At 45.0% G+C, this 25,501-nt stretch overlaps 1 protein-coding gene across 4 annotated transcripts in view; it reads right to left on the reverse strand.

Annotated features, from left to right (window-relative positions):
- Positions 1 to 6,968: 6,968 nt before the first annotated feature.
- LOC137423307 (DENN domain-containing protein 1B) overlaps positions 6,969 to 25,501 on the reverse strand; it is a 92,960-nt gene continuing 74,427 nt past the window's right edge. For 3 of the 4 annotated variants that reach the window (XM_068110320.2, XM_078774356.1, XM_078774358.1), the window contains 6 exons: positions 15,623 to 15,694; positions 15,337 to 15,381; positions 9,061 to 9,096; positions 8,853 to 8,938; positions 8,378 to 8,615; positions 6,969 to 8,233 (listed from right to left, as the gene is read on the reverse strand). In XM_068110320.2, coding sequence (XP_067966421.2) covers positions 7,661 to 8,233; positions 8,378 to 8,615; positions 8,853 to 8,938; positions 9,061 to 9,096; positions 15,337 to 15,381; positions 15,623 to 15,694 — 1,050 coding nt within the window. In that variant the 3' untranslated portion in view covers positions 6,969 to 7,660. Of the gene's footprint in view, positions 8,234 to 8,377; positions 8,616 to 8,815; positions 8,939 to 9,060; positions 9,097 to 15,336; positions 15,382 to 15,622; positions 15,695 to 25,501 lie in introns of those variants that run through there. The other variant, XM_078774359.1, reaches the window with a different exon arrangement.

Here is a 25,501-nt window from a genome sequence, read left to right on the forward strand (position 1 = left end):
ACCTATAGCTCCATCCCGACCCGGATCTCAGTCAACGGAACATCTTCTCTTCTGGACTTGGTTATGACTAACTTCCCTGAAAATGTCTGCTGCTCTTCTTCTGCTCCGATCGGATCATCTGATCATGTCCTTGTTAAAGTGGACATCTCTCTGACCATCCTCAGGGAGCCTGCTCAGCGTCGACGAGTCTGGCATTTCACTCAGGCCAACTGGCACGGTCTTCAAGCAGCCATCAATCATCTGGACTGGTCTCCCATCTCTACCACCTCTGACATAAACTCATCCTGGGAATTCTTCCAAAGTAAATTGCTCCCTCTCATGCACAGATTTATCCCATCTCGTCTTCAGTTGTCATACCCTTCCTCCCGTCCATGGTACACGGAATCTTGTGGTGAGGCTGTTGCCCAGAAACAACTTGCCTTTGTCTCCTGGAAAGCAAATCCAACGGAAGGAAATCTCATTTCCTTTCACAAAGCCCGAAACAAGTGTGTGTCCACCCTCAGGAGAGCCAGGAAACAATATCTCTCCGTTCTCAAGACCGAACTCTCTTATCTGTCTCCCTCTTCCAAATCCTGGTGGCGTCTGGTCAAATCCGTTTCTGGTGTTTGTTCCCCCTCCATCCCCTCCCTTACCTCAAACGGCTACACAGCTGACTCCACACGTGAAAAAGCTGAATGCCTCAACTCTGTGTTTGCCTCTAAATCTTGTGTCCCAAACCCATCCCTCTCTGTACCCACCATACCCAGTCGTACCCTGCTGCTCCTGGACTCCGTGTCCTTTCCTCCTGACAAGGTGGAAAAGTTTCTGTCAACCCTCGACTCCGATTCTGCAACTGGACCCGACGGCATCAGCCCACGGGTCCTAAAATCCTGCTCTGCTGCTCTATCTCACCCTCTCTCTGTTCTCTTCACCCTCTCTTTTGCTCAAGGTCAACTGCCATCTGCTTGGAAATCAGCCAACATCACCGCTTTGCACAAAAAAGGTGCAAAAACAGATCCTAGCAACTACAGACCAATCAGCCTTCTCCCAATTATCAGCAAAGTCATGGAATCCATCATTGCTTCTGATATGAAATCTTTCCTCTTCTCCAATGGCTTGATCTCTGATCATCAATTTGGTTTCAGACCAGGTCACTCTACTCTGGACATGCTGCTTCTGCTGTCTCAACAATGGATGGAGGTCCTCAATGCCAAACAGGAAATTAGAGCTGTCTCCCTCGACATATCACGTGCCTTCGACACGGTCTGGCACCCCGCTCTGCTCACCAAACTCTCCTCCTTTGGTATCCATGGAAATCTCCACGCATGGCTGGCGGACTTCCTCTCTAGTCGTCGTCAACGTGTGGCCCTGAATGGGTTTCTCTCATCTCCTCTTCCTGTTCAGGCTGGAGTTCCCCAAGGCAGTGTTCTGGGCCCCGTGCTTTTTCTGGTCTTCATCAATGATCTCTCTGACTCTCTCGAAAATCCTCTCTATCTCTTTGCTGATGACTCCACTCTCTGCCGCTCCATTCCTCTTCCCTCAGATCGGCAGTCTGCTGCCTCCTCACTCTCTGAAGACCTGGACAAAATCACAGACTGGTCAAACAAGTGGAACATGTCTTTCAATCCTGACAAATCTCACACTCTTACTATGTCTCTCCGAAAAGATCGACTGGACAACCCTCCCATCTACTTTCTCAACAATCCTCTCCAAGAAGTTCTGTCGCTCAAGATTTTGGGTCTCACTATCTGCCATGATCTTTCTTGGGAAAACCACATTTCCAAGCTGGCCTCCAAAGCCAGTCGCCGACTGGGCATCCTCCGTCGTGCGAAGTCCTTCCTCGGCACACCTGAGCTCCTCACCACATACAAGGCTTTCATCCGCAGCTCAATGGAATACTGTTCTCCCCTATGGGCCGGTGCTCCTGCCTCACACCTAGCTCGGCTTCACGCTGTTGAAACCAAAGCTTTCAGAATTATTGGAATCTCCCGCGATGAAGCTATCTCTGAGGGCCTTTCACTCACTCACCGCAGGCAGGTAGGTGGTCTTTCTGTCTTCTACCGACTCCTCTCCGGCCTTGCACCCCCAGCTCTCTCTGTGCTCTGTCCCCCAAATATTCCTACAGGTCGCACAAGATCTGCCAGCAACCCTCTGATGGTTAAACTGCCGAAATCTCGGCTCTCCGCTCACCTTCACTCTTTCATTCCTCTTTTCTCCCGCCTCTGGAACAAACTCCCTCACTCCCTTCAATCCCACTCCTCCCTCCAGGTCTTTAAAACAGCTGTTCACCACCATCTCTTATCTTCCCCCATCCAAAACCTTGATCTTTTCTACCCCCGCTAATTCACCCCAGATCCACCTTGTTTGAAATTCCAACTTCTTTCCTGGAAGTCCTGGCAGTGTCCATATGTTTTATACCTCTCCCACTGCCCCCTTCCCACGCGCCCCCCCCCCAAAGCCCTCGCCCTCTCTCAGATCTCTCGATGTCTCCATGTCTCTCGGTCCCTGCTCTCAAATGTTGTGTTTGTGTCCTTCCCCCTCTCCCCATCTTGTCTACCGCTCCCTATGTTATGTTTTATGTGTCGGTTTGTCTTTCTGTGTGATTAATGTTCGCTCTTTCACGAGCCTCGATATTGTATACAAAAAAAAAAAAAAAAAAAAAAAAAAAAAAAAAAAACTTAAATTGAGGTGAAAATATGCCTAAAATTCCCAAAAAATTTCACCTTAAATTATTCAGAATAAAATATTGAAAACGGCATGATTGTTATGTTTTTATGTGACCATAATATCACTTCTCCAGAAAATATAGCAATATCATGGGTATATTACACTGTTTTGACGACAACAAACTTGTAATGTGCGAGGTTGTAAAAAAACGGGGGGGATGCTTAACTTAATTCTTTGTGTATATATATATATGCAATTTTTTTTTTTGCATGTGAAAGCAGGTATGCATATCTAATGTGACAATAAAAACCAGGACTCTCAGCAATATTAAATAATCTGTTAACAAAAACAATGTCACCAATAAGCAAATAATCCAACATGCCACAATTTGTTCATTGCTGATCAGTTACATGCCCTCCCTAAACTTTGGATATAAATGGAACACCACCTTTGGGACTAATCTCCAACAACAACTTAAACGTGTTATGGTACCAAAAGTTGGACCAAGACTTTCGTTCCTGTTTTCTGCCACTCTACATAGACTGCTGCCCGGTGTGTACCCTGGTTAGAATAGGTACACCGTATCCCTGCGTGTCGTAAGAGGCGATTAAGAGGGTTGGCGTCAGGAAGGGCATCCGGCCATAAAAACATTGCCTCAAAAAAGAGAACCATGACAATTACAACTACATATGGGCAGGGTACAGCCCGAAGTGGAGATCGGTTTCTGAGGTTTGGGACATGGAATGTAGGGACAATGACAGGGAAATCAGGAGAAGTGGTGGAAGTATTGATCAGAAGAAGAGTGGACATATGTTGTGTGCAAGAGACGAGATGGAAGGGAAGTGGTGTGAGAATGGTGAAGGGTAGGCAGGGACAGAAATACAAGTTTGTGGGGCAAGGGTGCCCGGAGGGCATGAATGGTGTTGGTGTCCTGTATCGAGGAGTTTGTAGACAGTGTGGTGAGTGTGACGAGAGTGAGTGATAGGTTGATGGTGAAAATGATGATTGGAAAGCTCTTGGTGAACGTCATCTCGGGATATGCTCCGCAGGTTGGTCGGAGCGATGAAGAGAAGGACAAGTTCTAGTGTGCGATAGAGAAGCTGATGGAAAACGTGAAAGATGAGGAAGTTGTTGTGGTCGGAGGAGACCTAAATGGACATGTGGGAAGGAGTATGGACGGTTTTGAGGGAGTTCATGGGGGTTACGGATATGGTGTGAGAAATGGAGAAGGTGAAAGGATTTTGGAGTTTGCTGATGGAGCCGATTTGTTGATTTGTAATACTCAGTTCCAGAAAGAGGATAATAAGCTTGTTGCATACACGTCAGGTGGGTCGACGACAACCGTTGACTACCTGATGGTGCGTAGGCGAGATAGGGGGCACCTCCGGAACACAAAGGTGATTCCGGGGGAGGAAGCTGTTTCACAGCACCACTTGGTTGTCTGCGACATAAGGGTGAAAGGTGCGAGGAGAGCTCGGCGGGTGAAGTACCAACCGAGAATGAAGGTGTGGAGGTTGAAAGAGGTGACAGTAAGGGAGGCATTAAAAGAGAGGCTGAGTAGGGTAGAGGATGATGTGGTTGAGCTTGAAAGTTGTTGGATGTCAATGAAAGCTAGTCTGTTGGGAGCCGTTTGTGAGGTATGTGGATGGACAAAAGGACCACCGAGGCACTCGGAAACATGGTGGTGGAATGAGGAAGTTGTAAAGAGGATTGACGAGAAGAGGAAGAAGTTCAAGGAGTGGGAGAAGGCGAAGGGTACTGGAGCAGAAAAAGCAGAGCATTAAAGTTATAAGGCAGCCAAGAAGGCTGCAAAGAAAGAGGTAGCAAAGGCGCAGGAGGCATGTAGGAAAATGTTCGGAGAAAGCTTGGATTCGGAACAGGGTCAGAGCGGTATTCAGGATTGCAAAGCAGATAGCGAAAGAGAGGTGTGATGTGATGGGGGTGAGTTGCTTGAAGGATGAAGTGGGACAAATCGTTGTGGACCCAGATGGAATTAAAGGAAGATGGAAAAGATATATGGAAATGCTGTTGAACACAGAGAATGAATGGGATGGCAACATAGAGAGTAACCCAGTTTTAGGACCGGCAGAGAAGATAACCGAGAAGGAAGTTGAGGAAGCGATAAAAGCAATGAAGAGTAGAAAAGCGGGAGGGCCGACGGGAGTTGTGGGAGATATGTTGAAGGCAGCAGGAAGTTGGGGTGTGAAGAGAATGACAGAGATCTGTAATCTGGTGGTGAAAGAAGGCCGCATTCCAGTGGATTGGGAACCGAGTACCCTCGTCCCTCTATACAAGGGGAAAGGTGACCCTCTGGAGTGTGGCTCGTACCGAGCTATAAAGTTATTGGAGCATGGAATGAAGGTATTGGAAAGGGTGTTGGAGAGGAGGATAAGGAAGAAGGTGAAGATCGACGAAATGCAGTTTGGATTTATGCCAGGAAGAGGAACGACAGACGCACTCTTTATTGTGAGGTAGTTGCAGGAGAAGTACATGGAGAAGAGGAAGAAGTTGTTTCTTGGGTTTGTTGATCTGGAGAAAGCATTCGATAGGGTTCCACGCGAAGTATTGACATGGGCATTGAGGAAGTTAAGAGTGGAGGAATGGTTGATCAGAGTAGTGATGGCAATGTACAAAAGAGCACGCACAGCTGTAAGGACGAAGCACGGGAACAGTGGTGAGTTTGAGGTGAAGGTGGGAGTGCATCAGGGGTCAGACTAAGTCCACTACTATTTGTAGCTGTGATGGAGGTGCTGGCGCAGAACGTGAAGGAGGGTTTACCGTGGGAGTTGTTGTATGCAGATGATCTGGTGTTGATTGCGGAAAGTATGGATGGACTGAAGGAAAAGATGAACAAGTGGAAGGAATGTATGGAGACAAAAGGTCTGAAGGTGAATATCGGAAAGACGAAGGTGATGGCAAGTGGTAAAGCATGTGGTGAGGTGGAAAGAACTGAGAACTTGGCCATGTGCTGTGTGCAGGAAGGGTGTCGGAGTGAACTCTATTCAATGTACAATATGCGCTGAGTGGGTTCATCAAAAATGTAGTGGTCTGAGAGGGTCATTAACCAGTGTGGTAGCTACATTCAAATGTAAGGTGTGCACAGAGAGAGCTGCAGATGGAAGAAATGTTGAGTTGGATCTTGGAGACGGCGTGAAGCTGGAAGGTGTGAAAAAATTTTGCTATCTTGGAGACATGCGAGAAGGTGGATCAGACTCGGCAACGGTTGCAAGAGTGAGATGTGCATGGAAGAAGTTTCGGGAACTGAGTGGCGTGCTGATGAGGAGGAGAGTGTTGTTGAAGCTGAAGGGAAAGGTGTATGCTGCATGTGTGAGAAGTGTTTTGATTTATGGGAACGAGACATGGGTAATGAACGTCGAGCAGCAACGAAGGCTGGAAAGGGTGGAAATGCGAATGGTTCCGTGGATGTGCGGAGTATCTTGAGAGAGAGAGAGAGAGAGAGAGGAAGACAAATGATGAATTGCGAAAGATGATGGGAATAGAGCCTGTGATTTATGCTGTGAAGAGGAACAGGTTGAGATGGTTTGGTCATGTGTTGAGGAAGGATGAAAGTGACTGGTTGAGAAGAGTGATGGAAATGAATGTAGAAGGAAGTAGAGGACGGGGAAGACCGAGAAAGACTTGGCTAAAGATGGTGGAAGAAGAAATGCGGGCAAGGGGGTTAACAAGGAGAAATGCAGAAAATAGGGCAAAATGGAGAAGATTGTCATGGGGACCGCAAGGCTAACCCCGGCTCTAGCAGGGAAAATGGCCTTAAAATGCATGTTGTGTGTGTGTTGTCTACATAGACTGCTGAATCACTCTTCCTTTCTGGTCTTCAATCAGGTGACGTACCATCTCACATCCTCCAACAAGCATTTCTACCCCCATTAACCTTACCAAACCCATACCAGTTCTTGCAAGTGATCAAGTTTCCTCACTTTGCTTTTGTCAAACTACAGCTCCACTGTTCATATGTTGCCTTTTCACCCTGTGGGCACTATGCTCTTCTCCAAGACTAGGCCTTGGAGAGAAGAAAAGGGAAGAAAAAAAGAAAAAAGAAAAGAAAAATCGCACCAGTGTCCAAAGGAAGTGGTGCAGTTTGCCATTTTTAAAATATGAAACAGGCATAGCCTAGAAACTAATGAAACATTAGAATTGCCATTTAGAACCCATTAGAATTAAACACGATGGGTCAGAACTACTTCATTTTGACAGATGGACAGACATAGCCAAATATTGAAGCGGCTGCACCGCTTAAAATATAAAGCTATTGAGGCAGGGGAAAAATAATAATAATAAAGAAAAAAGGGCAGCAGAAAAAGGACCGTTTGTGAACCTTTATTGTTTGTGAAATGTACATATTTTTATGATGGTGCAGAGTGCAGGTCTATACACAATTTCAGCTTACGATTGCATTCAGGTGAGTGCTGAAATTAACCAATGTGTCATTTTGCAGAAAAAAACTCGAATAAATCTATGTGCCAACAAATAAAAAGCCTGAGAAAACAGGTTTGTGACAAAATATTTAAAATACACCGGCCTTTGGCCAATACTCATTTCGTGTATACGTGACCTAAAATGGATGGAGATTTGACAAATACATTTTGAACATTGCAGGTAACTAGATATGCAGAAAAATGGCTTCAAATCGAGATTGGTGACATTATACTTGCAACTATGATCTCTATAGAAATCTGTGTCACCCTTCAATAACTCTCTATTTATAAACACCAGTGCTTTAGATTTTTTAAACCACTTACAATCAAACATCAAAGCCAAAGATGAAATGTTGGCATAAGAGGCAATTATACAAATGGATCACATTTAAGATTACAATTCTGCCTTCAAAGCAAAATTCCACTGACAATATGGCCATGAAGATTAATCAAGCAACAATCAACTTGATGTACATCATGACAAAATGTCTGCCCAACACACCAAAGGCGGTTTCGCTTCACTTCAAATAGAGTCCAAGGCTTGGGAATTACACATTTATAAAATCTGTAATCTGATGTCAATCAAAAATTTCCCACTGTCTGCGTCTTTCGGCAACAACCTCTGCAGAAACATTATCGCTGTGTACTGCTGGAGACGGTGGCATTTTCTGATTGAGCATGCCGGTGGGTGCTGTTTGTGGAAGTTTGCAATGCATCGGGTTCTGAGTTCTGATGGAGGCTTGAGGGGAGTGCGATGGTGTGAATGAGCGAGGACAAAACTGAGGCGAAAGAGATGGGGTCAGAGGATAGGATATGAAGGGTGAGTGTGACATTGAAGGTACACCGAGGGATGATGGTTGAGGAGAGTGGGCCAAAAAAGGAAAAGGCTGGTAAGGCTGGCCCATGGGGGGAGTCGGGATAAAAGGAACATTGATGGGAAACAGCTGAGGAGAAAGGGCAGGAATCGAACGAGAACTGGTGGTTTGACTTTCAGAAGTCACAGAGAAAAGTGGGTCAAGAAGGCAGATGAGATCGTGATGGGACTCAGGAGTTGCAGGACTGTTGCTGGTAACCAAAGGGAGTGAACTTGTAGGGGGCATTTTGAGTAAGGGCTGGTCTGAAGACTCCGAGGAATGTATATAGTGACGAGGCTAGGGTAAAGAGAGCAAAAAAAAAAAACAAATTGTTAATTGTATAAAATGCAGCACATCAAAAAGGCAATCTGTCTAAAATCATTAAATATTTAACCGAATTTGATATACAATTATCTAGTTTATCAAAAAGCAAAATGTGACCTGTGGACGTGGCAAAGCCATGAGAGAAGGGGAGTTGCGATTTACGAAATCACTTGCCAAATCTGGCAATAAAAGTCGTGGTTTTGAGTCATGCCGCTGGTCTACAGAGACCACCTTGTGTTCCACATCTTCAAGTCTCAAATCATTAAGAGATCGAGCCATACTCATGATGGCCCAACAGTTATGGTCACTCGTTATATTTTTCACACAAGATACTTCGGTTGTTGATGGTAGACAACTAGAAAGAGAGAAAAGAGTATATTTTAAAAAGTCAAACAAAACAGCTCCCAAAATGAAAATAGGCAAAGTGGAAAAAACTAACGTAAAAGATGTGGGTTCACAGTATATTGGAGATATTCCTTGGAATCACAGAAAAATAAAACACAATTTAACTAAAAATAAAAGCTGAGTGAAGGTGTTATTTCAAAAAATATTCACCATTTCAACAAAGTTAAAGAACTATTAATAAGCTCACGCATCAGGGCTTGGCAAAGAACTTCGCCTCCTGTCTTTTACATAAGACGATGCACACTCTGCCGGTGGGGAATGCAATGGGGAAAGCTGCCAAAGAAAAGTAAGGAAAACAATTGGTTGCATTGTAATTTTAAAATTCTTATTACAATGAAGTATGGTACCAAAAGGTGTGAACAATAAAGTCTGGCTGTTTACAGTCCTCTACATACTGTGGTGAAGCCTCCATGTCCCGATTCAATCCGGCTCTGTGGGTAGGAGGAAAGGAATCAAAATATATAAAATAAAATAAGAGAACAGATATCCTTAAAGAGGACAAGGAAGAGGAGAAGCAAAAAGGCCAAAAAAATAAAATAATAACAATAAAGTTGAAGCTGGATAGAAACCGTTTTTAAAAAATTGCTGGCTAAACTTGCTGGACAAAATGCATTTATAAACTGGAGAATAATAATAATCATCTTGGTAATTGAAGTACTTAATTATTGTCACAAGCATACATAATGTGTAAATCTATATACAGTCACGTAAAAAGTAAGTACACTGTACACCCCATATAAAGTTTTGACTTTTTCAACATATTTCAACATACAGCTATTTGATCTTCATTTCAACAATATTGACAGATAAAGGTGATATAATATAACAAATATCATGAAACATTTACATTTTGTAGTCCATTGTATAATTTAAATAAACATAAATGCAAATTTCGCATGTGGAAAAAGTAAGTACACCCTTGGCTCTAAAAGGTGGTATTGCCCCCTTTGGCAGATACAACCTCAAGTAGGCATTTCTTTTAACTCTCTACCAGTCTCTGACATCGACTGGGAGAAATTTTTGCCCACTCCTCCATGCAGAATTATTTTAGCTGTGCGATGTTTGAGAGGTTTCTTGCATGCACAGCTCGTTTCAAATCCCTCCCACAACATCTCGATGGGATTTAGATCCGGGCTTTGACTTGGCCATTCCAGAACCCTCCATTTCTTTCTTGTCTGCCATTCCTTGATGAATTTACTGGTATGTTTCGGGTCATTGTCATGTTGCAAGGTCCACCTTCGGTTGAGCTTCAACTTTCCAACAGGTGGCCTCACATTATCCTTAAGCACCCTCTGGTACAATGAAGAATTCATAGTTGATTCTATGATGGTGAGCTGCCCAGGCCCTGATGCAGCAAAGCTGCCCCAAACCATAATATTTCCACCACCATGCTTTACAGTTGGTATCAGGCTCTTGTGGTCAAATGCTGTCTTTGGTTTTCGCCAAACATGTCTTCTGGTACTGTGGCCAAATAGCTCTACCTTTGACTCATCTGTCCAGAGCACATTGTTCCAGAAGTGCTGGTCTTTGCCTCGGTATTCATTGGCAAACTTCTGTCTTGCCCTGATGTTCTTTCTGGACAGCAAAGGTTTCCTCCTGGCACACCTCCCATGAAGATCAAATTTGTGCAGCCTTTTTCTAATGGTAGACTCGTGCACTTTGACATCAACAGTGGCAAGAGCTACCTATCGGTCCCGTGATGACATTCTGGGGTTCTTAGAGACTTCTTTCAGCATCTTGCGGTCTGCTCTCGGGCTGAACTTGCTGGGGAGGCCTGGCCTGATCAAGTTGGCAGTTGTTTGGAATCTTCTCCACTTGTAGATGATCTTCCGGACAGTCGAATGATTGATTTCAAATTGTTTGGAGATCTTTTTAAATCCCTTCCCAGACTCGTAGGCATCTATAACCTTCTTTCTGAAGGCCTCAGAGAGCTCTTTTGTTCTCGGCATGGTGACACTGCACACTTCAACAACAAAGAGCAAACCAAACTAAATGTCTGAGGTTTAAATAAGACAGGTTCCTCCAAGATCCTCTCTAACAATGTTCTAATCATTTGCACCTGAGCTGGTGCACCTGATTCTAATTTTAGGTATTTGAAGTAGTGATAAATGTAGGGGTGTATTTACTTTTTCCACATGCGAAATTTGCATTGATGTTTATTTAAATTATACAATGGACTACAAAATGTAAATGTTTCATGATATTTGTTATATTATATCACCTGTATCTGTCAATATTGTTGAAATGAAGATCAAATAGCTGTATGTTGAAATATGTTGAAAAAGTCAAAACTTTACATGGGGTGTACTTACTTTTTCACGTGACAGGACATATAAATGTGAGCGTTTGTTTTTCGGTTGCGCCTCATGGACAGTACAAGGAAGTGACTCAGAGAGAGAAAGGGGGTCCATGGGGGGTGGGGGAAACTTTTAACGACAAAAAACATGGGCGCAGATTTAGACTAGGGGCGTGCCAAAGCGGTGTGGCAGCGAGGGTGTCCAAGGGGCATGGCTTCCTCCGACTATAAAAAGCCCACTCCACACACGTGAGTGACTATTTTCCAGGCAACGCCAGGTAACTGCTAGTTTAAAAAAATTACTTCTTCAATACCTGCTTAGTTTCTCCAATGCTTACCACAACTGTGTTAAACTGGAGCTTTCGTACACGATTGCAATACACCTGTACCTTTTCCAATATATCTATAGACCCAATCGGTTATGCTTGCGACTCTGTCCTCAGTTCAAATGTGTTTTCAGAACGCTTGGCTCCTCAACATCAATTATAACAAGTTTCAACAAACTATTTCAAGAAATACTTGCAAAGCATGTCGCTGTGAAAAATTCCAAGAAAACTGGTAGGCAAGCAATCATGTAGAAAAAGGTCGATCTTAGATTTAAAATGCTGTAAATCAAATTTGAAACTTGTTCTGACCATGAATGCAGAAATGGTCAGCTTGTGAATGAAGATGGGGTGGGGAAAGGGGGGGGGGGGGGGGTGCGGGGAAGAAGGAATGGGGAGAATCGGGAAAGATAAATAAAACAAGCATTCTGAGTATTGCGCTGCAATACATGTCCCCTACCAAAGTTCAAAGTGCCATAATTTGTCAAAAATGATCGAATATGCAAATTTATGCACGGTTGATGCTGGTTTTCAAACTTGATCTGAGGTATGCTGAGACACACGTGTGTCACGCCTCGCCTCGTTGATAAGCCCGCAAGGTCGCTCCGTGGAGCAGCTTGCACGTATTGCATGTGTGAATTATATAATTACCAACTCACGGTCTGAGGTACTAGCGATTCAAGAGATATCCATTTTTAAAAAATATTTTCGTTTAATTAATGATATCTGCATACAACAGAAGACAAATGATGAATTGCGAAAGATGATGGGAATATTGCCTGTGATTGATGCTGTGAAGAGGAACAGGTTGAGATGGTTTGGTCATGTATTGAGGAAGGATGAAAGTGACTGGTTGAGAAGAGTGATGGAAGTTAATGTAGAAGGAAGTAGAGGACGGGGAAGACCGAGAAAGACTTGGCTAAAGATGGTGGAAGAAGAAATGCGGGCAAGGGGGTTAACAAGGAGAGATGCAGAAAATAGGGCAAAATGGAGAAGCTTGTCATGGGGACCGCAAGGCTAACCCCCGCTCTAGCAGGGAACATGGCCTTAAAATGCATGTTGTTGTTGTTGTGTAATGATATCTGCCAAACCACGTGACCTATCCCAAATTCCAAAAGGACATTTTAGTAGACTGAAATGCTGAACAGATCTGCGACGTTTCCCCTCGATTGGATCAAAAATGAGGGAGGAGCTCGGTTTTTAAGGTTCATGCTTAAAAACGTCATAACTCTGAAACCATGTGACGCATGACGTCATGCTCACTGATTTTTTGTTCGTCATGGGTATGCGATTCTGCCTGCAAAGTTTGGCCTCGATCTGTTCAGCCGTTGCAGAGAAAAAGGAGTTTTCGTGATTTCACGAAAACCAATATGGCGGCCGAACCACGTGACCTGTGACGTCATAATTAACATTAACATATTCTACAGACCGAGTCCCCCCTACGGTGAAAATTTGATCTCAATCGGTCCTATTATTGCAGAGAAAATGGTTTTTAAAGGAAATTAAAACTTAAAATGGCACCGAGTTGAGGATCATCAGAATTATCAGAATTACCAAAGTTCAAAGTGCCATAACTTTGTCAAAAATGATCGAAACGTCGTGAAGTTCGAACTTGACCTGTAGCTTATCATACAGAAACCATGTGCCAAGTTTGAAATCATTAGCATTAAGCGTTTAGAAAAAACGTCCGGAAAACTGTTCTTTGCGTGACAGACTGACGGACTGACAGACTGACGGACTGACGGACTGAGGGACGGAGTGCAAACCTATAGTCCACTCCGGTGTACACCGGTAGGGGACTAACAATCATTCTGAGTATTGTGCTGCAATACATGTCCCCTACCGGCAGTTTGTCGTCCGGAAAACTGTTGGGGAAATTACCAAGGGTTATTTACCCACAGGTTCTGAATCGTTCCCAATCGCAAATTACCTCAGGATGGGCTCACCTGTGATTCACACTCGGGACCTCGATTTATACACCTTGCAGACAGGTCAGCAGAAGCATGAGAAAATAAGTTGTTGATAAAGAACCTTTCAAGTCGCTAAATATCAGTAATTTATTATATTTTCCGGTTCACGATCAATGATCGATGTGTATATATATATATACGTTGCTCGGCTTGGCTCCGCCCCTCCCGAAAGCACGCGCTGTGTCGCGCTTTTGACGTTCGTGAGACGAGGCTGAGGGCGCGCGGTGCGGCTTGGAGAACTCTAGAATAAACAAGAGACATCCATTTGAAAAATATTTCCTTTAATTAACGATATCTGCCAAACCACGTGCCCTATCGCAAATTCCAAAAGGATATTTTAGTAGATTGACATGCTGAACAGATCTGTGAAGTTTCCCCTCGATTGGATCAAAAATGAGGGAGGGGCTCGGTTTTAAAGGTTCATGCTTTAAAACGTCATAACTCTGAAACCACGTGACGCATGACGTCATGCTCGCTGACTTTTTTGTTCGTCATGGGTATGCGATTCGGCCTGCAAAGTTTGGCCTCGATCTGTTCAGCCGTTGCAGAGAAAAAGGGGTTTTCGTGTTTTCACGAAAAACAATATGGCGGCCGAACCACGTGACCTGTGACGTCATAATTACCATTAAAATATTCTACAGACCGAGTCCCTCCTATAGTGAAAATGTGATCTCAATTGGTCCTATTATTGCAGAGAAAATCTTTTTTAAAGGAAATTAAAACTTAAAATGGCACTGAGTTAAGGATCATCAGAATTATCAGAATTCCCAAAGTTCAAAGTGCCATAACTTTGTCAAAAATGATCGAAACGTCGTAAAGTTCGAACTTGATCTGTAACTTATCATAAGGAAACGATGTGCCAAGTTTGAAATCATTAGCATTAAGCGTTTAGAAAAGAAGTCCGGAAAACTGTTCTTTGCGTGACGGACTGACGGACTGACAGACGGAGGGACGGCGTGCAAACCTATAGTCCCCTCCGGTGTACACCGGTAGGGGACTAATAATGAAGTAGAGCTACATTCAATGTACACCTCCCCGATGCCAAATAAATAAATAATATATCCTCCAGCCCGTGACATTGCCGGGGCACCTTCCTTCAGCACCCGGCAATGCATGCGCAGTGCAGCACAGCAAATGAAGATGGTATTGGGCGGGAGCGGTGTACAATAATTGATTGATTCATTGATCAATTGCAAAATTAAAATAAATAAATAATAATCGTAAAATGATTAATGTCTAAATCAATTGGCTATTAGCATACCTAAACCACCACTGTTTCATCTGAATCTACAACTTTTTGCCAGTTAATTAATAGATTAAATCATCGAATAATTAAATGGTGTTTGAAGTGGGGAGAAAGTTGATGCCTTAGGGTTGAGTGAGTGAGGACTTGAGGTTGGAAGGGGGGGGGGGGGGGTGGGGGAGGGGAGAGGGTAAGAATGGTATTGGGTTGGGAGGGGGAGGTCGAGGCTTTGGGGGTGAGCTTTCAGTGGGGGAGGGGGTTAAGGAGTTGTCAGAATTACATGCGAGTCAACTCACAGTAAAAATGTAATTGGCCACAGGTGTGTGTGTGTGTGTGTCTGTAACTATAGGGGAAGGGGAGGGACGCAATCACCCTGTGGGTAATGTGCTAGTTTTACATAATACAGCAAAGACTTGTTGGTGATGGTGACGTGTACCATTATACCATGGGAATATGTCACACTCACCAAAAAGTTCAAGGTCAAACATTATTTTCATTTACAAATCAAAATGAACAAAAATAAATCTCAATATAGATAGACATGTTGTGCAATGGTTGGAGCAACAATAACAAAAGTGACGAAATACATTTAATAACCAAAGCATAAAATGCCTTGGTTTTTGATATGAGGAATTTTAAGATCTGAGGTATTTTATTTTAAAAATAAAATAAAGATAAATATTAATTCAACACAAGCTTGTTCCACATCACAATCAGAGTGCATGCGATTAGCAAGTGTGAAGCTATCCAACACTGTACTGATACAACTAATTTAAATATAGGCATGGAATTTTTTTTAACTCTGATCATCACATGACAAGTAAACAGGCACATCTTACGGGGGTCTTCAAGCGGCTCGTGACTCCACGTAAACCCTGCCGCGCCTGAGGTAAAGATCATGGACATAGTTTTTACAAAACCTTTCATGTACTCAACTAAATCTGCCATTCTATCCTACACCACATGTTTTCATATTAAAATAAATGAATAAATAAATAATTACAAGTATCAATATCATATCAAAACAAAACGAAAATTAAATTAATATTCTGCAAGTAAATGTTTTCTCCATATGGAGGTCTCAAACACAATTGTTTATTATAAAATTTGAACCCCCCTTCATACAAATCTGTAGACGTGACGAACAGCTGGATTTGCTCTCGTTCGCATGGTATCCAGCAGAGCACCACCACCTTTCTGAGGAAACGGTTTCAAAAGTGTGAATCATTAGACTATTGGCAATGACAGAGTAACATTGAAATAATGTTGAATTTACACAACAAAATACAAAAGTAAAACATGGGGTTGAGGGGGTGGGTAAAAATAAAATAAAAAAACAGCAACAAAGCCAATCACATTTGAGGTAACTGGCAAGTACGCTGTGCCCGCACGGGATTCTAAATCAGAACGGAAAGCCGAATATATATATTTTTATCTAAAACTTTTGTTGGTTTTTTTATTTTCTATTTTTAAAGACAGGGGCAGAGTGCTTTTGTTTGGGAAGAGGACGAGGAAAATGCTGCATAAGAGAATTGAGGGGGAAAAGAGGTATTGTATTGGGCGGTATTGGAATCTCCACAGCATGTGATATTGAATGAGACAGGGAATTAAGAAGAAGAGAACCACCTTTAGAGGCCATTTTCCCCTGCAGAGCAGGGGTTGGCTATATTTTGGGCACCGTAGTCCCCTTTTTGAAGCAATGTTTTATGGCCGGATGCCCTTCCTGCGACCAACCCCGTTAGTCGCCTCTTGCGACACACAGGGAATTACCAGTGAACTGGTACTCAATTTGCCGACCTCAGGATGACAGGCTGAGTCAACTCCCCTGGCGTTAATTCAGCGATCGAACGGGATTCGAACCCAGGATCCCAAGCCATCACCCTAACCGCTAAGCCAACACCAGGCTGAATGTGACAGGGAATATTTCAACAAAAGTCTAATGTACTGGCTTATCCTATCCAATCTGCAACTATCCCATCAATCTTCACTTCACGCTGTTGAAACCAAAGCTTTCAGAATCATTGGAATCTCCTGCGATGAAGCTCACTCCAAGGGCCTTTCACTCACTCACCACAGGCAGGTTGGTGGTCTCTGTCTTCTACCGACTCCTCTCCGGCCTTGCTCCCCCAGCTCTCTCTGTGCTCTGTACCCCCAATATTCCTTCAGGTCGCACAAGATCTGCCTGCAACCCTCTTATGGTTAAACTGCCAAAATCTCGGCTCTCTGCTCACCTTCACTCTTTCATTCCCCTTTTCTCCCGCCTCTGGAACAAACTCCCCCACTCCCTTCAATCCCACTCCTCCCTCCAGGTCTTTAAATCAGCTGTTCACCACCATCTCTTATCTTCCCCCATCCAAAACCTTGATCTTTTCTACCCCTGCTAATTCACCCCAGATACACTTTTTTTGAAATTCCAACTTCCTTCCTGGAAGTCCTTGCAGTGTTCATGTTTTATACCTCTCCCACCTCCCCCCCCCCCCCCCCCCCACATTTCTCCCGATGTCCATGCTCTCAAATGTTGTGTTTGTGTCCTTCCCCCTCTCTCCCCTTCTTGTCTACTGCTCCCTGTTACGTGCTCCTCCCCAAACCCCCTGGTCACGGTGTACCTCCGAGTCCCGAGAGGACTCACGGCAGAAAGATGTTATTCTGTGTCAAAGATCAATGGTGAAACCACACCAATTGTTACCAACAAACAAATATTGTATTAAGGTCACACAAGAATAACACAAAAACAATAGTAATCAATTGTACAACAAATAGTATATCATTCCTATGATGGTACCATCAGGTTCGTACAATATAACTCACTGTGCTCCAAGTGAGCGAAAAGAAGAACATTCCCCAATGTCTCTATTCCCGGCTTCAAGCCAAAGTCGATTCCGGCTTCAAGCCAAAGTCGATCCCGACTTCAAGCCAAAGTCGATTCGCTCCAGCGATCGTCCGTACGATGTCGTATCGAGACCAGAATCCCGTTGCGATGACAGTCGCAGTCACGCGGCCAAAGCTGCGCAAAGGCACCCTCAAGGCAACTGGGAAATCCAAAGGCGCCCTCCAGGCGACTGGGAAATGACACCCTCGGGTATGGACGTTCCACGGCTCAGTCGGCGAACCGCAAATTAACCTTCAAAATCCACGTCACTCACACACACACACACACACACACACACACACACACACACACACACACACACACACACACACACACACACACACACACACACACACACACACACACACACACACACACGATCCACGTCTGAATGCGGTGACGATGATCGAAGCGAAGCCAAGCGCGAGTCAAAATGGCCGACGGCCCGTACTCGAGAAGTTACGGCCCGCCAATGATTCTCTTCGGAATCGACCGCAAAACCTGTCACGCAGGTTTATCTGTCACAACGATAACAACTCTGTCGCAGGAATCTCTTTCCCAGGAAATCCAAAGTTCGCTAGTGACTCCCGTTCGCCAACGTTCGCTCCAGCCCTCAAAGTAACTCGGCTTTCTTGTCGAACTCACTCGCTCCGCCTTCCTTTTCTCCTCTTCCTCTTTGTCGTCGTCCGGTTCCGGTTTCATTTAAAACATTAACTTTTTTACCTTTTGAAAATAATAATTTCTATTTCCCTCAAACGACAACAATAATAATACATGGAATCAAAAATGTTTACAGTGGATGAAAACCACAACAACGGAAGTGACGAATCCATAACACTCCCCTTATTTTTGTGTTTTATGTGTCGGTTTGACTTTTTGTGTGATTAATGTTAGCTCTTTCCTTGTGTCTTTTCTTTCCCGGTGTGTACCCCGGTTAAGAATAGGTACACCGTATCCCTGCGCATCGTAAGAGGCGACCAAGGGTTGACATCAGGAAGGGCATCCGGCCATAAAAACATTGCCTCAAACAGGGAACCATGATTGTCATGGGGCCCGCAAGGGCCTCTATGAGGAAAATGGCGACAGACTCTCTTATATAGAATGTATATATACAGTGTGTATCAAAAAAAAAGGTAATCCGAATTCAAGGGTTTAATATGCAAAGGTTATTTAATTTGACAATTTACATGTGGTTTACTAATTAAGAGGAGATCCTCAGCTCTCCCCCGATTCCTTTCATGCATCATTGCTGTCACACATGACCGAGTACATGCTCATTGAAAATGACGAGTTCAAATCGCATTTCTACAAGTTTGGCTAATCGGTGCAAACCAGTTTGAAATGGACATATTACTTGTCGACTGCCAAGTTGATTATGTAAAATGGTTAAGCTGGTCTGGTAATCGTCGGTTGCGTCATCCTTTGTTTAAGATGGGTATTTAAGATGGGCCTACAGTGTACAGGTTTAGAGACAGTCTCAGTCATTGAAAAGATGGTTCAACTTACGACTGAACAGTGGACCTTCGTGGTTACAACCTTTCACCAAACTGGAAGTTTGCAGTGAACTCGTGATGCGTTCAGGGAACGTTTCCCAGAACGGGAGCCTCCAGCAGCCAAAACCATCTGGGCGAATGTTAGAAAATACCAAGAGCATGGCACTAGCCTCAACCGCAACAAGGAGAATTCTGGTAGGAGGCGCAATGGGCGATCGGAAATGAACATTGCAGCAGTAAGGCAGCAAGTTTTGGAGCATCCTCGGGATACCAGCGCAAGACGAAATGGGACGGGATTGCCTTGGGCAACATTCAACCGAATCACAAGACTGGACCTCCACCAACATCCATATCGGATTCACATCCGGCATCAACTTACGCCAGGGGATTTTGCCAGGAGGCTGGTGCTTGCCGGATGGTTGATAGCACGTTGCGAAGCAGATGTCAATTTCCTGCGGTATCTCGTTATCGGCGACGAAGCTGCTTTCGCCATGGACGGCAAGGTCAATATCCATAATGTTCTTGAATATGCACCGACAGGACAACCCCCGGAATTTAATTTTGACACCAACATGAATCGACAAAAGTGGACTGTTTGGTTGGGACTTTGTGGAAGTGGTCAGGTGATCGGACCATTTTTCTTTCAAAGGAATGTCAATAGTAACAGGTATTTGCAGATGATCAATGATGAAGTTTTTCCGCGGCTGGAGGAGAACTTTGAGCGACAGGTTCGTGGTGTCTTCAGATATCTCTGGTGGGCCCAAGACATCGTCTTATCGCTGTCCGAGATCGACTGAGGGAACTCTTTGGAGACCGATTCATCACCCTCAACCATGCAGTGGAATGGCTGACAAGATCACCTGACCTCACACCATGTGATTATTTCCTTTGGGGACATTTAAAGAACAAGGTGTTCATAACTCCTCCCCGTGATCTTTACGAATTGCAGGGCCATATTCGACATGAAGTGGATGCTTTGCGCAATGACCTGGCTATGGTGAGACAAGCAGTTCAGGGCATGCTCCGCCGCTGTGAGCTATGTGTTGAAAGGGGAGGTGGACATGTTAAAGGTGTGGGTGCATAAAGGTCAATCATTCCTGAGAAAAGTTCACATCTGACGTTCATTTTGCATCAAATATCCTGACGTGCATCGATTAGCCAAACTTGTGAAAATGCGATTTGAACTTGTCATTTTCAATGAACATGTACTCAGTCATGTGTGACAGCAATGATGCATGGAAGGTATCAATGGAAAGCTGAGGATCTCCTCTTAATTGGTAAACCACATGTAAATTGTCAAAATAAATAACCTTTGCATATTAACCCCTTGAATTCGGATTACCTTTTTTTTGATACGCACTGTATATATATTGTTACGGATCTCTCCGTCGGCCTCTTATCCCCTTATCGAGGGGGGATTAATCCCCTCGTCTATGACTGACCGACGTGGTCCTGAAGTTGCCCAAGCTCCCTCCGGAGAGGCAGGTGAGCAACCCCGTTCGCGACCGCGGACAAGATGTTAATTGCCGAGCGGATTAGCAGCCGCGGCACGAACCGTTAGCAAGTAACTAACCCGATTCTTAAACGTTGGCCAAATCGCGCCACAGGTGTTCAATGTGGAAACCTCAAAGACGAACGGATGTGCAGAAGAAGAAGGCAAAAGTAGGAAGAACAAATATAATTTATTACTAACTATTATGTACAAGACCAAAAGAACCAAGGAGAAGGAAAGATACGAAAATGTGCAACTTTGGTTGTTTCTCGGTGTTTATCTTTCATAAATTGATCGTCTGTTTGCCGTGTCGCGAGCAAGGCCTTTGCCGCGTCGCGAACGATTTGAAATCGAAGTTAAGTGATTGTTCCCATTTGTATTTTCGTTAAAACTGTATTTATTTATGGTGTTGTACGTATATTGTGTCCCGACGAAGATTTTTCGGTGCAAATCTTTCATACCTGTATTGAAAATCGTGTTAATTCGTGTCGTGTCTTGAGGCCTTGTACAGTGTGCACTGTACAACCTTGAGGCTTTGTTTTTCTCAGCGGTCCGTCGTTTGTGATCCAATAACTTTCGTTCTCTGTATTCCCAGTCTTTTCACCCAAAGCCTACTTCCTTGTGTAAATCTCAACTCAAAAAAAACAAAAAAAACATTTCCTTCTCTGTTCTCATTCGTTTATTCCTTCTTATTCGTTCGTTCGTTCTTCGACCACGTGTTTCTCCCCCATTTCCCCAGATAGTTTTCACTCATTAACCTTCAATGTTTACACTTTCCCCCCAAGTTATGTATTCCATCATATTTTATAACACCTTTTTCTTCTTCTTCTTTAAAAGGCTGCTTTCGACTTGCTCACCAAATCAATTCATCCCAAAAAAAATATCCATCTCCTATAGTGCCTTTTTTCTACATTCCCTAAACTCTCCTGCACTCCATCCTCCATCCAGCGTCCTTAAACGTATTTTTAACTCGAAGGTCACAAGAAACTCATTTTGCAATAAATGTTCGTTTCCCATAAATCGTACACTTTCAAAAATCCAATCTCACCCCTCTCCTCCAAATCTTCCCCATAACCCCTCCCCTCCAAATCTTCCCCATCACCACTCCCCTCCAAATCTTCCCCATCACCCATCCCGTTCAAATCTCCCCCCTTGCCCCCTCCCTCCTAAACTACCCCCTCACCCCTCCCCGCCAAGATGCCCCCTCGCCCCTCCCCTCCAAATCTCCCCCATATCCCATCCCTTTCAAATCCCTCCCCTTGTCCCTTCCCTCCCAAACTCCCCCCTCCCCCCTCCCCTTCAAATCTCCCCACCCTCATTGCTTCTCAATTTCCCCCCTCTCACTCCCCCTCCTCAAAGCGTCCTCCCCGCTTCTTCCCCCTTCAAACTCTCACCTCCATCTCCCCCAACCTTCTGCCTCGCTCTTCCCCCTCCTCAAATAACACCTCATTGTGGCTCACCCAATCACCGTCAAACCTTTTGTCCGCCCCATCCTTCCCTTTCTCCGAGCTATTCTGAAATCTCTGACACACCTTCAACAGCTCTCCCTACCTCTTCCACCTCTTCCACATCTTACCCTACCCCTCCTCCCCCCTGTTCTGTATCTGATGCTCCCCCTTCCTCTTCATTAACGGTATGGACCTCAAACATCCGGGGCCTTCGTTCAAACTTAACTGATCTCTCCATACAGGTTGCTTCTGTCAAACCAGACGTGATCTGCTTAACAGAAACTTTCCTCCTTTATGATGTCTCTGATTCCATAGTATCTCTCCCGGGCTACTCCCTCCTCCGGTATGATAGACCTGAGCCTCGTCCTGGAGGCGGGGTTGCTATCTTTATCAAAAACTCTCTTCCTCACCCGCCCTGCACTGCACTCTCTCCACCTCACCCCCAGGAATACCTCTGGCTACGGCTTCCCCTTCGCTCCCACCTCTTGTTCATATGTGTGTTGTACCGTCCACCAAACAGTGATGACTCCATCTACATCTCGCTGTCTGATGATATGGACCAACTTCTATCTACTCATCCCAACTCTCTCTTCCTCATATGTGGTGATTTCAACTGTCATCATGCCAGTTGGCTGGGTGTGGGTACCTCTCTCACCAGCCATGGCTCCTCAGCAAAGGACTTCTGCGACTCACTGGGACTGACACAATCTGTCAATTTCCCGACCCGGATCTCAGTCAACGGAACATCTTCTCTTCTGGACTTGGTTATGACTAACTTCCCTGAAAATGTCTGCTGCTCTTCTTCTGCTCCGATCGGATCATCTGATCATGTCCTTGTTAAAGTGGACATCTCTCTGACCATCCTCAGGGAGCCTGCTCAGCGTCGACGAGTCTGGCATTTCACTCAGGCCAACTGGCACGGTCTTCAAGCAGCCATCAATCATCTGGACTGGTCTCCCATCTCTACCACCTCTGACATCAACTCATCCTGGGAATTCTTCCAAAGTAAATTGCTCTCTCTCATGCACAGATTTATCCCATCTCGTCTTCAGTTGTCATACCCTTCCTCCCGTCCATGGTACACGGAATCTTGTGGTGAGGCTGTTGCCCAGAAACAACTTGCCTTCGTCTCCTGGAAAGCAAATCCAACGGAAGGAAATCTCATTTCCTTTCACAAAGCGCGAAACAAGTGTGTGTCCACCCTCAGGAGAGCCAGGAAACAATATCTCTCCGTTCTCAAGACCGAACTCTCTTATCTGTCTCCCTCTTCCAAATCCTGGTGGCGTCTGGTCAAATCCGTTTCTGGTGTTTGTTCCCCCTCCATCCCCTCCCTTACCTCAAACGGCTACACAGCTGACTACGCACGTGAAAAAGCTGAATGCCTCAACTCTGTGTTTGCCTCTAAATCTTGTGTCCCAAACCCATCCCTCTCTGTACCCACCATACCCAGTCGTACCCTGCTGCTCCTGGACTCCGTGTCCTTTCCTCCTGACAAGGTGGAAAAGTTTCTGTCAACCCTCGCATCAGCCCACGGGTCCTAAAATCCTGCTCTGCTGCTCTATCTCACCCTCTCTCTGTTCTCTTCACCCTCTCTTTTGCTCAAGGTCAACTGCCATCTGCTTGGAAATCAGCCAACATCACCGCTTTGCACAAAAAAGGTGCAAAAACAGATCCTAGCAACTACAGACAAATCAGCCTTCTCCCAATTATCAGCAAAGTCATGGAATCCATCATTGCTTCGGATATGAAATCTTTCCTCTTCTCCAATGGCTTGATCTCTGATCATCAATTTGGTTTCAGACCAGGTCACTCTACTCTGGACATGCTGCTTCTGCTGTCTCAACAATGGATGGAGGTCCTCAATGCCAAACAGGAAATTAGAGCTGTCTCCCTCGACATATCACGTGCCTTCGACACGGTCTGGCACCCCGCTCTGCTCACCAAACTCTCCTCCTTTGGTATCCATGGAAATCTCCACGCATGGCTGGCGGACTTCCTCTCTAGTCGTCGTCAACGTGTGGCCCTGAATGGGTTTCTCTCATCTCCTCTTTCTGTTCAGGCTGGAGTTCCCCAAGGCAGTGTTCTGGGCCCCGTGCTTTTTCTGGTCTTCATCAATGATCTCTCTGACTCTCTCGAAAATCCTCTCTATCTCTTTGCTGATGACTCCACTCTCTGCCGCTCCATTCCTCTTCCCTCAGATCGGCAGTCTGCTGCCTCCTCACTCTCTGAAGACCTGGACAAAATCACAGACTGGTCAAACAAGTGGAACATGTCTTTCAATCCTGACAAATCTCACACTCTTACTATGTCTCTCCGAAAAGATCGACTGGACAACCCTCCCATCTACTTTCTCAACAATCCTCTCCAAGAAGTTCTGTCGCTCAAGATTTTGGGTCTCACTATCTGCCATGATCTTTCTTGGGAAAACCACATTTCCAAGCTGGCCTCCATAGCCAGTCGCCGACTGGGCATCCTCCGTCGTGCGAAGTCCTTCCTCGGCACACCTGAGCTCCTCACCACATACAAGGCTTTCATCCGCAGCTCAATGGAATACTGTTCTCCCCTATGGGCCGGTGCTCCTGCCTCACACCTAGCTCGGCTTCACGCTGTTGAAACCAAAGCTTTCAGAATTATTGGAATCTCCCGCGATGAAGCTATCTCTGAGGGCCTTTCACTCACTCACCGCAGGCAGGTAGGTGGTCTTTCTGTCTTCTACCGACTCCTCTCCGGCCTTGCACCCCCAGCTCTCTCTGTGCTCTGTCCCCCAAATATTCCTACAGGTCGCACAAGATCTGCCAGCAACCCTCTGATGGTTAAACTGCCGAAATCTCGGCTCTCTGCTCACCTTCACTCTTTCATTCCTCTTTTCTCCCGCCTCTGGAACAAACTCCCTCACTCCCTTCAATCCCACTCCTCCCTCCAGGTCTTTAAAACAGCTGTTCACCACCATCTCTTATCTTCCCCCATCCAAAACCTTGATCTTTTCTACCCCCGCTAATTCACCCCAGATCCACCTTGTTTGAAATTCCAACTTCTTTCCTGGAAGTCCTGGCAGTGTCCATATGTTTTATACCTCTCCCACCGCCCCCTTCCCACGCCCCCCCCCCCCCAAAGCCCTCGCCCTCTCTCAGATCTCTCGATGTCTCCATGTCTCTCGGTCCCTGCTCTCAAATGTTGTGTTTGTGTCCTTCCCCCTCTCTCCCCATCTTGTCTACCGCTCCCTATGTTATATGTTTTATGTGTCGGTTTGTCTTTCTGTGTGATTAATGTTCGCTCTTTCACGAGCCTCGATCTTGTATACAAAAAAAAAAAAAAAAAAAAAAAAAAAAAATTTACAGAAGGATGGAAGGACCAGAAGGACAGTGCAATATTAACTTACCTAAACAGTCTTACTTATACCCCAGGACAACACAGAAGACGGACGACAATCAGACTTCCACAGGGAGTGAAGGCAGGGATGAATGGCTGGAAGGAGAGGAAGGTTCAGGTGGAGCAGGAGAATGGTCGGGCCGGGAGTGAGCAGCCGCCGCCCCTCCGCACTCGGGTCCACACGGCCGGGATGCTCGCAGCAACACATCGGAGCTTGTCGTGGCAAGGCTGGTTGGAACAGCGTCTCCTTTTCCAGAGCTCTCTATTCGGGCTCCTTCACTCTCTGGCTCCCTCAATGACTTCGTTCTTCACCTCTTTCACCAAGCAGTCCCT

This window comes from Myxine glutinosa, chromosome 3 (assembly GCF_964187855.1).
Source record: "Myxine glutinosa chromosome 3, kmMyxGlut1.1, whole genome shotgun sequence".
In the NCBI taxonomy this organism is placed as follows: Eukaryota; Metazoa; Chordata; class Myxini; order Myxiniformes; family Myxinidae; genus Myxine; species Myxine glutinosa.